Source organism: Mastigoproctus giganteus, unplaced genomic scaffold (assembly GCF_048544385.1).
Source record: "Mastigoproctus giganteus isolate SK-2022 unplaced genomic scaffold, ASM4854438v1 scaffold_16, whole genome shotgun sequence".
Taxonomy (NCBI): Eukaryota; Metazoa; Arthropoda; class Arachnida; order Uropygi; family Thelyphonidae; genus Mastigoproctus; species Mastigoproctus giganteus.
The window spans coordinates 599,722-618,301 of record NW_028328293.1 but is presented as its reverse complement, the minus strand read 5'-3'; the positions used below and the strand labels follow the sequence as shown (position 1 = coordinate 618,301).

Genomic DNA, 18,580 nt, shown 5'->3' with positions numbered 1-18,580 from the left:
AACTGAAGAATTAGAAACAAGCCAATTACGATATGCAACATTCTTCTCTTGAACAGCCTTAGCACATTTATTGGAAAACCAGGGTTTAGATAAAAGACGAGATTTTAAAGTGGTGTGTGGGATAAAGGATTCCATTCCTGCAAGAATAATTTCACTGACAGGATCTGAGCAAATGTTGACATCAGAAGTTTTTTAATCCGACCAAATAAAAGAAGAAAAGAAGTCTCGCAGGTCATCCCATTTTGCATTCTTGTAATCCCAAACAACACGAGGTTCGGAATAGCCATGAGATAAAGGTTCCATTGGAGAAGAGACAATCACCAAGTTGTGATCTGAAGTGCCTAAAGGACCTCTCACTTCGACCGTGTACTTAGAAGGGTTGTTTGTGAGAAAAAGATCAAGCTTATTGGCTGTATGATTAGGATTCTCCGGTATTCTTGTAGGTAAATGAATGAATGAAATCTGTGCTAGGTCATTAGTAATTGCAAAAGCCTCAGCATCTCGACCTGCTGGGTCGGTGTGACTAGAAAACGGAAGCCAGCTGGAGTTGTGAACATTAAAATTATCAAGGAAAATTACCTCACTGTTAGGAAATTTAGATGGAGAAAAAGCAAGTTGCAAAGAGAGGAAGTCAAAGAGCTCCAAGTGATTAGTGGAGTTGGGAGAACGGTAGAGACAACAGATGAATTTGACACAATGAGGTAGAGAGATTTTAAGCCAGAGAAGATCAAAGAGAAGAGATTCTAAATTGCCAAGTCTCTGACAGGGAATATCGGAATGGACGTATGCACAAGTACCACCTTTGAGGCAAAAGGAATCATACAGCAAATAATTTGGGCACCTGAGATGAGCAGTAGTTAAATCAACCGATAACTGAGATTCTGTCAGAAAAAGTACATGGGGTTTGGCAGACTGCAAGTGGAAATGGACATCGTTAAGATTAGAATTGAGACCACGTATATTTGTGAAATGAATTAGGAAGTGCTTGGGAGGTTTAGATCTTTTCACAGATAAGCTTGTTCTATTAATTTGACAATGCATGGTGTATTCAATAGTAAGAAAAAGTGGGTGGGACATGCTGTATGAAGTAATGAAATTTTTGGATATGGCGTACACGTGGTAAGAATATACCCAGATCCTTGACATAACGTGGCCTCGACAATGGTCCCCGCATACACACTACTCGGACTCTCTCCTGTCACTATCTGGCAGAGTAGAGGTAGCAAGATTATACACTAACTGATCTGGAAGCCTCCTAGAGAGTTATCAATAGGTTTGGTCTGGTGTATTAACTTGCGGCCGGCCTGCGAACACCGTTTTAGAGCTGTACCCTCGAAATGTAAGGAATATTGGATCTCGCCACGACGAGATCCAATTACATAACCTCAAAAGACATCCATCATACTGGAATATGAAAGAGATAGGGAAGGGTTGACCGGAACTTAGCTCTAGAGACTAAACATGGGTTCCACCACTTCAAGCCTCCAATAAGCAAAGTAGTGGTATTTCACCGGCTGATGAGAGTCATCTATTGACTGACTGGATACTATGATGTAGCCACAAAGGAACTGGACCCAAAAAATAATTTTGATATCATATACTTCGATTTTAGGAAAGCTTTCGATACTGGGACAGTATCAAAAGCTATCCTACTGCACAAATTGAAGCAGTATGGCATTAAGGGCAATTGCTGCTATGGATAAAGGGATGGTTGAGTCGGAGAAAACAGAGAGTGAATAATCAGTGGAGTTCCTGAGGGTTCAGTGTTGGGTCCATCATTGTTTTCCGAATTTATTAATGATATTGATGAAGGGATATCATGCTTAATATCCATGTTTGCAGACAATACAAAGGTTGGAAGTGTTGTTAATGACAATATGCTACTGCAACAGGATCTATAAAAGTTGGGCAGATGGTGCCAGGCTTGGTGTACTTTACAGCCAGGCCTCGCAAAACACGAGTTCGATTAATGCATTTTTCAGTTACCACTATTTGAAAAAATTATACTTCTTTTCACTTTACACGATGCAAATTTCCAGTTAACGCGATCTTTTTTTTTTTTTTTTTAATGAGATAGTACAAAAAGATTTGAATCGGGCATTAAGCTTACCGTGCGTTGGACGGGCAATAAACAAATGTTTGCCTGCTGCCCTCCTCAGTGTGTTCCATCAACCATTGTAAGAAGATGTGTTACTTGTTTGTTTCCTGCTAATAAAGTCAATGCAGACTTGAATTTAAAATTCTAATTTTTAAATGAAAGTCAATGCAGACTTGCATTTAAAAATTCTAATTTTTAAATGAGCCAGATGAAAATGTTACCACGAAGGAATAACGGTAAAAGAACTAGATGAAATCTTTCATATTGTAAAGATAAGAGAACCTAAAACAAAAGGTTTGAGGTTCTCTACGATATTTATTTCGCTAGGGCCCAGAGCAGATTGCTTGTTGATTATCAGAAATAGATTGACGCGTTTCTGTAAAGAGAAAGTCAACACGGTTCAAATGACTGTTCAAATATTTCTGTAACAAATTGTTTCTTCATTGTATATTTTATGTCAGAAGTTCCCAAACTTTCTCAGTTCATGGTGCCCTTAGTGTCTCAGTAATTTTTTCATGGTGCACCTAGACCAAAAGAAATACCTAACTGTTCCGTTTATTAAGTAGTTAGGGCCAAACAACTTAATAAGAAATGTTGAAACTATGAACTAACTCGAGCTAGTAGTTTGCATGGTGTCCGAAACGTGTCGAGTATCGCTGTGTTTTCCTTTAAAATTTAAAATATTCCACGGTGCACAGTTTGGGAACCACTCTTTCATGCAATAAACATTTAATTCCATAATTATTTTCATTATCTTTTACATGGTATACAGTTAAAAAGTTATTTAAAATGTATTTTTAAAATTTTTATGGACATTCCTGAAAGTCAAAGACCAATTATAATTTTTCCTATTGATTATTATATTCGATTAACGCGTTTCTGTTTTGTGCGATGCTCTTGCGGGACGAATTAATCGGGTTAACTGAGACCAGCCTGTACTACATATGGGTAGCAGTAACCTCAGAGTATCGTATCAACTGTGTGGCACTACACTCAGGGTGGTAGATAATGAAAAAGATCTGAGGGTAATTGTGCACTCAGATATGAAGTTTTCTGATCAGTGCAAACAGGATGCCAGAGCAGGTCATGGAGTCTTGTCATTGATATACAGGAATTTTGCTAGCAGAAATAAGGAGGTGATTATCCCTTAGTTATAACACAATGGTCAGGCCACACCTTGAGTACTGCATACAGGTCTGGAGGCTTCATTTTAGGAAGGATGTAGATTTGCTAGAACAAGTACAGAGAAGGACAGCAAGATTGGTGAGGGGAACAAATGGTTGCTGTTACGAAGAAAGGTTAAATTTCTCCAAACTGAAATGTCTGGAGACTAGGCACCCTGAAGTGATCTGATTGAGGTGTATAAGGCCCTGAATGGTTTGAGCAGGCTCAATGCTGATGGATTCTTCCTCTTGCTCAGATTCTGAACCTGAGGGTACATAAATTCAAATTGAGGAAAGACAGTTGTAGAATGAGTGTGTGGAAATTTGCCTTTAGTCAGCGGGTGGTTGATTGCTAGAACAAACTTTCATCTGTCACTGTGGATGTTGATAGATTAAATAAATTCAAGGCAGAACTAGACAAATATTTGGAGTGAATGGATGGGTGAAATGGGAAGGATATCTTTTTTTTTTTTTGTCTGATGGTGTATAAGTGCTTTCTAGCATCAGATGCTTCTACTAATGCTAACATTTATAGAGCTGTAAGTTTTCCTTCTGTTCCAGGGAAAATAATGGAGTACTAAGTGATTAAAGTATCCTAGAAACATTTTAACAAGAATGAAATTATATGGAAATCACAGGATAATTTTTTTTTTGGTTGGGGGGGGGGGATCTTGTCTGACCAACATGATTAGCTACTAAGATGCAGAAACAAAGTAACTGGATGTAACAATAATGTTGACATCATATATTTAGATTTCAGTAAAACTTTTGGCATTGTTCCACATGCAAGACTGTACAAATGATGAGCAATGGTCCAGTGGCAGAAGGGAACAGCCGAGTGAAAGGATCATCAATAGTTATGCAATTGATACTTAGTGGGGCAATGTTGTTCATCCCTTTCCTTCTAGTGTTAATATAAGCACAGAATTCTTTATCATTTTTCTTTACTTCACACTATTCTGGGCATTCACATTAGAAGATAAAGAAGGTTTTTTGATGGAACTATTAAATATAGATGCATGTTTTTTATATCTATTACAAAGTCTCTCAACATTTTAACCAGTCACTGTTTTGGCTTGACATTTTTTTCATTGCCTTTCACAATAAACGCTATCTTTGTGCATTGCACTACTGGATTTTATGGTCCCATTTTCTCATTATGAAATCTGATGAGAAAATGGGACCACACCATAAGAAAGCATACATTCATTTCATTTCCCCATACATGATGTGAAAAAACTGAACAGCAGTCAGCTTAGTTTATTTTATTAAAAAAAAAAACTTACACTACAGAAACAAAAAAGGTGAAGATATTCACTATTTTAATTAGACTGAAAATATAATTTAAAAATTAAACTTGGGTAAATTTTTTAATTATATTTTAAATCATATTAACTAAAACTAGGTGCAATTTCTAATAATAGGAATTACCTGCAGCAGAGCCATGTCTTTCCCCTTTTGAATCCTTTTTGAAAGCATATGAAATTGTAATCGGTCGGTTACACAAATACTGACCATTCATGGCTTCGATGGCAGCATCTGAAGCTTCAAAACTGGCAAAATTTATAAAGGCATATCCTTTGGAATTACCAGTTTCTGGATCCCTCATAATCTATTAAAAGGGAAATCACAAAATATAAGCAAATGTTATAAATGTATATAAAATCAAATCCGTTCTTTGTAGTAGATATGACCCTTAGCTTCCTAAACATATCACTGGACGTATACTTAACTAGCGCGCGCACGCGCACACACACACACACACACACACACACACACACACAGAGAGAGAGAGAGAGAGAGAGAGAGAGAGAGAGAGAGAGAGAGAGAGAGAGAGAGAGAGAGATGTAAAAAACTGTTCCAGGTGATGTAAAAGGTGTTTTACATCATGCTTCTCCAGAGCAGGCCTCTCACTAAATACTGCAACATTAATGCTTCACAAAACATATTATTAACAGAACAATTTCCTCAATTTCAAACACTGATCTTTTGTCTTAAAGGATGTTGTTTTGTGATAGTTTGTCCCAAATGACTTTTTGTGTCAAAACGACTTTCCTTAATGATTGAGATTTAAGCTTTCTTATATCATTTTAGCTTTACATTTGAACGATTAATTTCTGCATAAGGGGAAAAAAAAAAAAAAAAAAGGAAAGGAAAGATACTGAAACTAAGCTTTTCTCTTATTTGTGACACTTCATGCTTTTTGTTGTTTTACTAATTTATGCATTCTTTTGCAGATATATTCGCTATTTGTTTTAAATAAGTTTATTTTTTTAATTTTGGGAGACATGAAAAATTATATGGAATCATTAATAACCAATCAAACTTTAACTGAACCTGAAAAGAAAACATTTGAATCTGAAGATTAGAAAAACTGATATTTGGTAGTACACAATATGATAAAAGGCATCCTGATAAACAGTAGTGTGAACATCAGGTAAAGGAGCACAATATGGATAGCAATTATATAGCTATGATTTTTTCATTTCCCTTTTTATTTCTCTCATGAACTTCAAAGTAGTATGATAATAACCCATTTTTAAAATATCCATAATAGTTCATTGATATTTTTTTATCCTTTAATTTTTAACCAAAAGCATATGAGGAATACATCCCTCCTCAGCCCTGTTAGTTTGGGGGCTAAAAATTCAAAGCAGAAATGAATATAAATAAAGTAAGGAACATATGACTTCACATACAGCAAGCAATAAATTTATTGATATCGAAATAGTAGAAATGTGCTTCCCTACGCCACAGAATGCTCAACAAACTAAGAGTAGCTTGTTTAAAATTGATGGCATTTAAATCGCACTTCATTAGGTGTGATATACTGAAAGTTTCGGTACATCACTTTATAAAGTATATAAAGAAATATGAATTTTAAGCTAGTTTTTATACACTAAGCATTTTGATTGTAATGAAACACTCCCAATATTCAGATATCAATAAGTTTGTCATTTAATTTATGGAGATAAATGCTACTTAATTTCCCACTTTTAACTATTAATATTAAAATTGGGACAATGCCCTCCTGCATACACACTACTCGGACAATGCCTCGATATTGCCCCCACGTACACACACTACTCGGATTCCCTCCAGTCACTATCTGGCAGAGTAGAGGTAGCAAGGTTATACACTAGCTGATCTGGAAGCCTCCTGAAGAGTTACCAATAGGTTCGGTCCGGTGTACTAACTAGCAGCCAGCCTGCGAACACCGTTTTAGAGCTGTACCCTCAAAATGTAAGGAATATCGGATCTTGCCATGATGTTCATCATAACCTCAAAAGTCATCAGTCATACTGCATGATGGAAGAGATGGGGAAGAGTTGACAGGAACTTAGCTCTGGAGATAAGTTCCGGTCAACTCTTAACATGGATTCTACCACTTCAAGCCTCCAATAAGCAAAGTGGTGGTATTGCACTGGTTGATGAGAGTCACTACCACCTAGTATTGCCTGGTAACACAGAGGGGCGGCATCCCTCCATGTGGTGTGGGCACCACACCTCGACCCCTGATTACGTTGATTCATACCCGGGTAGTCACCCACAGTGTGCTTGTGCATAGAGGTTATACCCAGGATTACTAACAGTCCCACCATAATGAAGGTGCAGGCAGAGGATTTGGCTGTCACAGACCATCCGGACTTCGCCAAAATTGGGTCTACTTGACTTGAATATCACCTGAATATCAGCTCCATCAGCATTTTAGACTCCCAGGAAGCCAGTACAGCTTGTCTGGCATATCTGAGAGAACAACTGTGACATCCTCAAGGATCAAGTTGTTGGAGCTTTGACTAAACATTGGTTTAGTCAAATCAGCTGAGAGTCATCTAACAAAAAAAAAACTTGAGTTTAATTAAATCATATTTACCTCTTTGCCTTATACAGTGGGACTATGACCTCCATATTTCCATGTTATTGACAGGACACTAGGAAGCCCATGGTGTCCTGTCAATAAATCATTGACAGGACACCATGGGCTTCCTGGCTGCCAGTTTCCACTGCTCAGAAAACTTGATATCTGCTCGTATTATAACTAGAGATCCCTCTCTGCCTCTACTATTTTTATTTTAACTCTGCCAAGAGTATAATTTATTTTGGGGTTGCTATTCCCCAAGTACAAGACCTTGTATTTTTCTGCATTAAAACACAGCTGCCACTTTTCTGACCACATTTCTTACAGCCTGTTCAAGTCATCCTGAAGGGGGTGTGGCTTGGTACTGATCATTAACTATGCTACCAATCTTTATGCAGTCTGCAAATTATGACATCGGGCGTTCTATCCCATCGTTGATGCTGTTTAGGAAAATCAGAAACAATACTGGTCCAAGAAGAGATCCTTGGGGGACACCATTCTTGACATTACACCAATCTGAAGAATATCCATCAATCACAAACCTCTACCTTCTGCCCTGCAGCAACCCAGTAATCCATCTTAGAATTTTTCCAGTAATCCCAACATATTCTAGCTTATACAGTAACCTCTCATGAGGGATGGAGTCAAATGCCTTGCTAAAAATTCAAAAAACTATGTTGAAATTGTTCCTCAGATCCAGATGATGATGAAATTGTCAAGTAGCCCACTAAATTCTTTAAACATGATTTTGCCTTAACAAAACCATGTTGTGTGGCATTATTCAGAATGCCATATCTATATAAACATTGCTGGATTGCCTACAAGATTTTCCCTATAACTGATGTCAGACTGACGGGTCTGTAGTTACCAACTTTGCTCTTAGAACCACTTTTATGTATTGGTGATATGTTGGCACTTATCAAAGGAATTTCTTCTGAGTCCAGAGATGCCCTCATAATTAACTTCAGTGGTTCAATACACTACTTGGCAGACTCCTTGAAAATTACTGGGTATATGCCATAAACTTGAGAAGCCTTGCTTGCCTTTTTGCTCAAAATTTTTTCTAATAAACGGTCATTATCTGTAATTTCAAAATCACCAATTTCATATGACTGAGCCTCACTCACACAACCTCTTCTCAGCACGAAGAGTTTTCTTCAGTAAAGACCAATACCAAATACCTGTTCTTTTGTTAACTGATATATATACATATATATAATGTAGAACTTATTGAGCCTTGTTGCTCTAACATTTATAACATAAGTCTATTGTTTAGACTACACTTGGAATACTGTGTTCAAGTATGGAGACTGCACCTAAAAAAAGACATTGAGCTTCCTGAAAGGGTCCAGAGACGGGTAACTACCTGGTGAGATCAGCAAAAGGGCATCCATACGAGGAAAGACTTCAAATATGTGGGTTGCATAGTTTGGACACCAGGCACCTTAGTGGAGACTTGATTGAGGTGTTTAAGGCTCTGAGAGGCAAAAGTAAAATGAATGAGAACGAAATTTTCGTGGTTGTAAATGATTCTAGAAGGGGCCATAAATTCAAGTTACGGGAGAAGATGTTTAGACTGGATTGCAGGAAGTTTTGTTTTAGCCAGTGAGTTATAAATTACTAGAATAAGTTATACCTAGATGGGTGTTCTGACAGTTTGGGAAAATTGAGGTCAGATGGATAGTTACCTACAGGAGGAGAGAAATGCATAGGTTAGCATTAGCAAAGGCACATGATGCAAGAAACCAAGCTTATATAGCATCAGCCAAAAAAAAAACAAAACACCCTTATTTCATCCATCCACTTGCTCCAAATGTTTGTCAAGTTCTCCCTTGAAACTATTTAAGCTATCAACTTCTACAATGACAGATGGTAGTTTGTTCCAGCAATCAACCACCTGCTGGTTAAAGGCAAACTTACGCACATCTATCCTACAACCGTCTTTCCTCAATTTGAATTTATGCCCTCTCAGGCAATTATTCTGAGTAAGAGGACCGGTGTGAGGAAGCCTTAGGCTTCCTCACACCGGTCCTCTTACTCAGAATAATTGCATTAGTATTAGTACTGTGGATGAATTAGTATTAGTAATGGCCATATGGTGTGAGGAAGCCTTAGGCTTCCTCACACCATATGGCCATTACTAATACTAATTCATCCACAGCATCAGCTGAATTATCCAAGAATTTTCCACACTCAGTGCAAAAGTCCGATACGATTCACTTTTTTTCTCCCTTGTATTCATGTATGTGATACATTCCTTGTCCCCATTCTTTGCTCTCTTAGACAGTGCTTTCTTATATCCAGCACTTGCCTCTCTAACCTTATTTGTGGCACTATTACAAATCAATTTGTAGCTGCTGTAGACTTTGGTACTTTTCATCACTCTGTAACCATCCCATACTATTTTTTTCTGCTGTATTTAATTGGCCAGCTCTATATTCATTTCTATAGGGTAATAACAGCTAACTTACATGCAGAAGTGTCTCAGTATGCACAAGGTTCCAGGAATCGACATGCCCTGTGAATAAAGGCTGCCTGCAGGGTTCAATCCTTGGCACATTTTTCTGGAACACTGTTCTGGACCAATTTCTGGCCTTGGATCTGAGCCCTATGGAAAGCCTGGCCTTTGCAGATGACATGATTTTTCTTATAAAAGGTAACATGCAAGTAGTTGAAGAACAAATATCAAATTCTGCCCTCTTGCAGCTGCAGAAGTGGGCACAAATACACATGCTCAAAACATCACCTGTAAAAACCAAACAAATAATTCTAAAAGGCAATTTGGTCATAAGAAGAAGACATCCCCAAATCAAAATTAACACAACTACTATAAAACAGTAAGAGAATTAAAATATCTTGGAGTGGTCTTTGATTCAAAATTAACTTTTTAACCCCATCTGATCTACTTGGCGAAGAAAGTGAGAAATTATGTGAGTGTGATTACCACAATCAGTCGAGCAGACAGGGAGCTCAAAAGAAAGATCCTGGCAGTCATTTACCATCTAGGTGGCAGATGACTCTCTCATCAACCGGTGCAATACCACCACTTTGCTTATTGGAGACTTGAAGTGGTGGAACCCGTGTTTAGTCTCCAGAGCTAAGTTCCAGTCAACCCTTCCCTATCTCTTCCATCATGCAGTATGACTGATGACTTTTGAGGTTATGATGAGCATCATGGCGATATCCAAGCTTCCTTACATTTCAAGGGTTCAGCTCTAAAATGGCATTTGCAGGCTGGCTGCTAGTTAGTACACCAGACCGAACCTATTGGTAACTCTCTAGGAGGTCTCTGGATCTGCTAAGTCTATAATCTTGCTCCCTCTACTCTGCCAGGTAGTAACTGGAGGGAGTATGACTAGTGTGTATGGGGAGGGGGGGCATTGTCGAGGCCACATTATGTCAAGGATCTGGGCATATTCTTACCACGTGTACGCCGTATCGAAAAATTTCATTACTTCATACAGCAAGTCCCCCCCCCCCCACACACACACTTTTCTGACTATTGATTACAACATGAATTGTCAAACTAATAGAGTAAGCTTATCTACGAAAAGATCCAAACCTCCCAGACACTTCCTAGTTCATTTCACAAATATACATGGTCTCAGTTCTAATCTTATTGATGTACATTTCCACTTAGTCTGCCAAACCCCATGTACTTTTTCTGACAGAATCTCAGTTATCGGTTGATTCAACTACTGCTCATCTCAGTTGCCCAAATTACTCGCTGTATATTTCTTTCGCCGCAAAGGTGGTACTTGTGCACATGTCCATTCCGATATTCCCTGTCAGAGACTTGGAAATTTGGAATCTTCTCTTTTCAATCTTCTTTGGCTTAAAATCTCTCTACCTCAATCTATCAAATTCATGTGTGGTCTCCCATTCTTCCAACTGCACTAATCACTTGGAGTTCTTTGGCTTCCTCTCTTTGCAACTTGACTTTCTCCAGTCCAACTTTCCTAACAGGGAGGTGATTTTCCTTGGTGATTTTAATGTTCACAACGCCAGCTGGCTTCTGTTTTCTATTCACAGTAACCCATCTGGTCAAGATGCCGAGGCTTTTGCAATTACTAATGACCTTGCACAGATTGTTCATTAACCTACCAGAATACCAGAAAACCCTAACCATAGAGCCAACATGCTTGACCTTTTTCTCACAAACAATCCTTCTAGGCACACTAAAGGACCTCTATTTGAAGTGAGTGGCCCTTTAGGCACCTCAGATCACAACTTGGTGATTGTTTCTTCTCAATGGAGCCTTTAACTCATGGCTATTCCCAACCTCGTGTTGTTTGGCATTACAAGAATGCAAAATGGGATGACCTGCTAGATTTCTTTTCTTCTTTTCCTTGGTCAGATTACTGTTTCAAAACTTCTGATATCAACGTTTGCTCAGATCGTGTCAGTGAAATTATTCTTGTAGGAATGGAATCCTTTATTCCACACTCCACTTTAAAATCTCGCCCTTTATCTAAACCTTGGTTTTCCAATGTGCTAAGGCTGTTCAGGAGAAGAATGTTGCATATCGTGATTGGCATGTTTCCAATTCTTCAATTTCATTTTCTGCTTACATCAAAGCTCGCAACAATTGCAAAGCATTCATTCATCAGTCCTAACTAGATTTTGAACAGGCTAAGAGTAGAAAACTTGCTTCTTGCCCTAATGGTAGCTGAGCATTCTTGTCAAAGATTTGGCCGCAACTTTTGCCAATCTCTGCTCCCACCTCTGTTAAAACCAGATGGTTCTATTGTCACTTCAGCCAAGGAAAAAGCTGACTTGTTAGCATCCCATTTTTCTTCCAACTCATACATTAATGATCTTGGTAAAACACCTCCCACCATTCCTAGAACACTCCATTCAATGCCTCCTGTGGTCTTCCATCATAGGATGTCAGAAGGATTTTGATGAATCTTGATGCTAGGAAAGCTCCAGGTCCTGATGGTATTTCTCCACTTGTTCTCAAAACCCGTGCTTATGAAATTACTCCTGTTCTTTGCCGCCTTTTTTCACTTTCCTATTCCAAAGGTGTTTTTCCTTCTGCTTGGAAATTTGCTCATATCCAGCCAGTTCCTAAAAAGGGTGACAAATCCCTTCCATCCAATTATCGTCCCATTGCAATTACTTCTACTCTTTCTAAATTAATGAAGAAATCAATTAACCGCGAACTTTTAAACTACCTAGAAACCTTCCATCTGATCAATAATCGACAGTATGGATTCAGTCAGTATTGACCCACTGGTGAAATTCTGGATTATTAAATTAAATTAAATTTTCTGTTCATACTCCAGGACAACCAAATGGTCAGAGGAATTCACAAGATAGACAGAATACAAGAAACAATACCGTATTCAGCAGTCACGGGCTTGAACCCCGGTCACTCAAGGCACGTGTTCTTATGCACCCGCGCACATGACAACTAGGCTATGGCGGCCTTTGTTACCCATTTATTATGGACAAATTCAATGGAAAAGTTCCGTGAAACACAAGCAGTTGCTCTTGACATCTCAAAGGTTTTCGATCGTGTTTGGCATAAAGGTCTTTTAAAAAGCTTCCATCTTATGGTCTGTGAACTGTTTTTTGCAATTGGTTATAGAGTTTTCTCTCTAACCACTCACTGACGGTGATGGTAGATGGCTCTCTGTCTTCTAACTTCTCCACTAATGCTGGTGTTTCCAAAGGTTCAGTTCTTTGATCTTCTTCCATTGATTGGAAATCCCATTCAAAGTTTTACTGATGATAGCACATTACATTCCACTTTCCAGTTTGAGAAACCTTACCCTACTCAATCAGCTTCAACTTCTTAAATATCCACTACCAATTCCTTAAATGTCGATCTCCAGGTAATTGTCCAGTGGGACAAATACAACTTAGTTGATTTCAATCCTTCTAAAACTCAGTTCTGTCTTATATCTAGCAAAAAGGATTCTTCTGCTCCTATGCTTATCTTTTGTGAAACTCCGATCTCTAGGCAAGTTGATGTATCTCTTTTGGAGATTACCCTCACTTCTAATCTCTCTTGACAGAAGCACATTACAAATATTGATTCCTCTCCATCTAAAAAACTTGGTTTTCTCTTTCACTCTTGGCGTTATTTTTCTTCAAACCAGCTGTTCACTCTGTACAAATCTCAAATCAGCCCTACCATGGAATATTGTTCCCACATCTGGGGGCGGTGGCCCTAAAACCTCTCTCAGACTTCTAGAATCCATTGAGAAGAGGGCAGTTAGGTTAATTAATGACTCGTCTCTAACAGAGTCCCTCCACACTCTGTCTCATAAGCGTACTGTTTCTGCTGCATGCCTTTTCTACAGATACTTCCATGGGCACTGTTCTTCTGAATTGGCTTCTATAATCCCCACTCTCTCTCTCTCTCTCTCTTTCAAAACAGTCCGAACAAGTGCCGCCACCAGTCAACATCCATTTACATTCCAACTTCAAACTCACAGAACCAACTTTTCCTCTTCGTTTATTCATTCAAGTGCCGTTTTCTGGAACATCCTTCCTTCGTACATATTTCCTGAAAATTACAGTCTACAGAAATTCAAGTCTAATGTCAACAAATATCTTCTTTCATCTTCTCAACCTCCAACCGAAGCATGGTACTAAGTAACTTCAGGGGCTCACATCTAGTGAGCCCCTGAAGTTACTTAGTGAGTATGGGCTTACTTAGGTAAGTACGGGCTTACCACACCCAGGGTTCTGAGCTGGATATCATCATTCTTCTCTTTCCTTGTGATTTCCTTCTATTTCTTACTCTCTCTCTTTCTCTCTTACTCACAGGGTAACTTGAGAATTTTTTTTTTGGCTGGTGCAGGATAAGCCTCATTCTTCCTTTCACCATATGGTTAATAATAATAAAGTACTATAGGTTCGAATACCTCTCGTGTTTGGGGTTTTCATAAAAAAAAAAAAAAAAAAAAAAAAAATCATATACCATGTTATCCACTATGGAGCTGCTGAGTGGTTCACCTGCTTGGCCATAGTAAGAAATAGGAATAAATCAGAATCGATACAAAGGACAATACTTCTCACTATTACCAGAGCATGTTGCATAGTAAGCATACCTGTGCTACAGTTTCTGGCCGGAGCTCTCCCACTTTACCTGGAAGCAGCCAAAAGAGGCTTGTATTTTAGACTTAAAAAGGGCATACCCACAGATTTTCTGGGGATAGCCCTTGACATGGTTTGATTTTGATTTTGATTTTGAGTTTATTGGCGCAAAAACAACTATGGTCATACTGCGCCAAGAAACGATTAAAATAACAATAAAGATAAATTCTGGTAACCTTTAAAAAGGTTACCTCGTCAAATTGTTATTTATATACGTGAGTATATATTAATTGCTTTTAAAAATTTAAAAACTGCCGACACGTGGTCGTTGTCTGATAAAATCTGACTGAGTGTATAAGGCTCAGTCAGATGAGTAAAAGCGGTAAAATGTATATTGCGAACATGGGTATAATGAACGCAATCTATTAAAATATGCTTTAGAGATAAAACGGTGTCGCAAGACTCGCACATAGGGGGGTCATCCGCCCTCAGCAGAAAAGAATGTGTCAAATGACTGTGTCCTATGCGGAGTCGGGCAAGAACAACTTCCTCGCTCCGATTCCTGCGCAGACTAGACTGCCATGTTTCTATTACAGGCTTTATTTGATATAATTTATTTGTTCTCTGTCTGTGCCATAGTTCTTGCCATTGGGAATATATCTTGTTGCGTATTATTTGCTTGTAGTCTGTATAGGGGACTGACAGGCAATGATTATGAGTGGGTGTTGCTGATTTGGCTGCAGCGTCAGCCAAATCATTTCCCTTTATCCCAATGTGGCTAGGAATCCAGCAGAAGCGGATATCAAACTTGTATTCATGAAGAGAATGTATCTTCTGCTGAACTCGACAAAGAACTGGATGAGAATTGTGTCTCGGAGATAATAAAGCCTGTAATACACTCAATGAGTCGGAATATATTATTGACCTTTGATATTGACAAGTTCGAATGTGATCCAAGGCTAGCTCTATAGCATACAGCTCTGCAGTGTATATGCTGGATTCAGGAGGAATCTGCTGAGATATTATAGTGTCCGGAAACACAGCAGCAGATCCTACGCACGATTCAGACTTCGAGCCGTCTGTGTAAACGGGCAGGAAGTCTGAGTACTCAGCTTGGTGTGCAGAGTAGAGCTTCTGGTAGACAGATGACGAGGTTTCAGATTTTACCCATTTCTTAAGGGAGATGTTGCACGAAGGAGTATGAGCATGCCAGGGTGGAAGAGTCTCTTTTGGTGTTTGTGCAACCTTGTCTACCATGATGTTAAACTCTCTTAGTAGCTCTTGGACACGAATACCAAAAGGTCGGTTGGCAGTCTGACGGGTATTGTACAAGTTTTCCCAACGTGGCTCAAAAACGGATGCCCACGTAGGATGGTCTGGCAGGGATTTCAACTTTAAAGCATAGTTTAAAGACAACTGCTTACGTCGAAGGGATAACGATGGTTCGTTTGCTTCGACGTATAAGCTCTGAACAGGAGATGTTCGAAAAGCTCCAGTAGCGATACGGATAGCCTGATGGTGGACAGGGTCCAGCCATCGGAGGACACTATCTCTGGCTGAGGAGTATACCTGGGACCCGTAGTCTAATTTGGGTCGTACAAGTGCACGGTAAAGCCGTAGTAGGGTGCATCGATCTGCTCCCCAACGCGTTGAGGAGAGAGAGCGGAGAATATTGAGTCCCCTCGTGCATTTTGTACGAAGTTGACGAATATGTTCGAGAAAGGTCAACTTTTTATCAAACACAAGTCCCAAGAATTTGGTGTCTGACACTACTGGAATAACTTTTTGTCCGAGCCTTAATTCAGGTTCAGGATGAAGATTACGCTTGCGACAAAAGTGTACGCAAACGGTCTTCTCCGGCGAGAACCTGAAGCCATTAGCAAGTGCCCAGGAATTAAGGCGATCAATGGCTTTCTGCAGTTGTCTTTCAATAACCCTCATGTTGCATGACTGACAAAAAATGCTAAAGTCATCAACATAGAGGGCACTGTTTACAGTTGGAGGAAGTTGTTCTGTGATGGAATTTATTTTGATGGCAAAAGGCGTGACACTTAATACTGATCCTTGTGGTACTCCCTCCTCTTGAGTGAAGGAACGAGAGAGTGAGGATCCCACACGAACTTGGAAAGATCGATTGGCCAAAAAGTTTTTAATAAAAATGGGGAGTTGCCCCCTAAGGCCTAGGCTATGCAGATCTTTTAATATGCCAAATCTCCAAGTTGTGTCATACGCTTTCTCCATGTCAAAGAACACCGACACCAAGTGTTCGCGTTTTAGGAAAGCATCCCGGATGAATGCTTCCAATCTAATAAGATGGTCCAAGGTGGACCGGTTCCTTCGGAAGCCGCACTGGATGTTGGAGAGAAGGTCATTTGATTCAAGATACCATATTAAACGAGAATTAACCATTCTCTCCAGGATTTTGCACAGACAGCTGGTCAGAGCAATAGGATGATAATTGGTGGTGACTTTTGGATCCTTTCCTGGCTTAGGAAAGGCAAGAACGATTGCCTTTCGCCAGGAATCCGGAAACCGCCCCTCAGTAAATATTCTGTTATACAGAAGGAGCAGACAATCCATAGATTTTGGTGAAAGATGTTTAACCATTTCATAATGGATGCCATCTGGTCCAACAGCACTTGCTTTGGAAAGAGTGAGGGCTCTTTTTAGTTCCTCTATAGTGAATGGCCCGTTGTAGGGATAGAGGCCCTTGGTCTTAAAATTAAGTGCTTGCTTTTCCAGTTTATCTTTAAGGACCAGGAACTCTGGGGAATACGAAGATGTTGCAGAGATGTTAGAGAATGTTTCCCCAAGAGCATTGGCTATTGCAGTTGGATCTGCAATAGCGCATCCATTATAATCTAGGATTGCAGAAGGGTGGGATGTATATTTTCCCTTCATTTTCCGGATTTTATCCCAGACTACCTTAGAGTTGGTAGACTGGTTAATAGATGATGTAAAACGGATCCACGATTCCTTTTGACTCTGACGACGGATGTAGCGTGCTTTGGCTCGTGCACGTTTGAAGGCTATAAGGTTGTTCGTGGTAGGATATCGGCGAAATATCCCCCATGCTTTGTTTTGAGCCTTTTTTGCTGCTGTGCATTGTGAATTCCACCAAGGTTTAGGAAATGGTGGAAACCGGGCTGATGTTTTTGGTACAGCATTAGCAGCTGCTTGGACAACATTTTCTGTGATGTACTTAACTGCATCATTGATAGGCTCTTGACTGACTGTACTAAGATCAAAATTTGCCTGATGTTGGAAGGCAGTCCAGTCAGCCTGATCAATCTTCCACCGTGGTAACCTAAAAGGAAGACATGGTCTCCCACTGTGTAACAAGGTTATCACAGGGAAGTGATCGCTTCCGTATGGATTCTCCTCCACTTCCCAAGAGAGTGAAGGGAGTAGAGAAGGGGAGCAGATAGAGAGATCAATGGCAGAAAAGGTACGGGTAGGCATGTGGAAGAAGGTGTTTGTTCCAGTATTTAGAAGGGAGAGGTCATTGTCATTCAGCATACGCTCAATGACTCGTCCCCTTCCGTTGATGTTAGCACTACCCCACAGGGTGTTATGTCCGTTAAAATCCCCGATAAGTAAGAAAGGGGGTGGCAGCTGCGTAAGGAGATCATCAAGGTCTGCCTGGGGGATGTCAGTCCCAGGTGGCAAATAAATGGAGCACACAGTTAATAGAAATCCCACTGAGAGGCGAATTGCAACAGCCTCTATGCTGGTTGTAATTAGCAAAGGCTGCACTGGGGTCTGGTTACCCACAAGGATAGCCACTCCCCCATGTACAGGGCCATCCGCAATTCTATCCTTTCGAAAAAATGTGATGTTGTGCATGGTGGGATCATCATTTGCCTTTAGATATGTCTCCTGCAAGCAAAAGCAAACTGTCTCGTGCTTTTGCAGGAGGGCCTTGATGTCATCCATATTTTGCCGGAATCCACAATTCCATTGTAGGAATTTAGCCATTATTTTGGCTTGGTGGGTCCATCAGGCGGCTTCCGAGGTGCTGAGGGCTTACATTTATCAGTCTTGGATTTATCTTTTTTGGGGAAGAATGGACGCTGTCCCGTGTCCATTTCTTCCTCCGCAAAGAGTTCCAAGACTGATTCTTCGGGTACCTCCTTTTGCTCGACATCCATCTTTTCTTGGGAATCAGGGGGGACTTTCCCTTTCTTATTCTTTTCTGTCGTAATTACCTTTGTTAATTGTGGAGCATTAGGAGGTACCGATATAGGAGTGGCAGCTGATTGGTCCTTCTGTGTAGGTTTTTGCGAAGTTAAAAGATACCGCGCGATGGGAGTGAAAGACTCCTTTGGAGGAATGGTCATGTCCGTCTGAGTTCCGACGGAACATCTCCCTGGTACCTTCTGGGCGTAGGTAGGTCTGTTGATATTCAGG

At 39.9% G+C, this 18,580-nt stretch overlaps 1 protein-coding gene across 1 annotated transcript in view; it reads right to left on the bottom strand.

Moving 5' to 3' along the window:
• Window positions 1-18,580, bottom strand: part of Spx (Spliceosomal protein on the X) — a 232,782-nt gene that overhangs the window by 93,125 nt on the left and 121,077 nt on the right. The window contains exon 5 of the mRNA XM_090389423.1: window positions 4,693-4,873. Coding sequence (XP_090245549.1) covers window positions 4,693-4,873 — 181 coding nt within the window. The remainder of the gene's footprint in view (window positions 1-4,692; window positions 4,874-18,580) is intronic.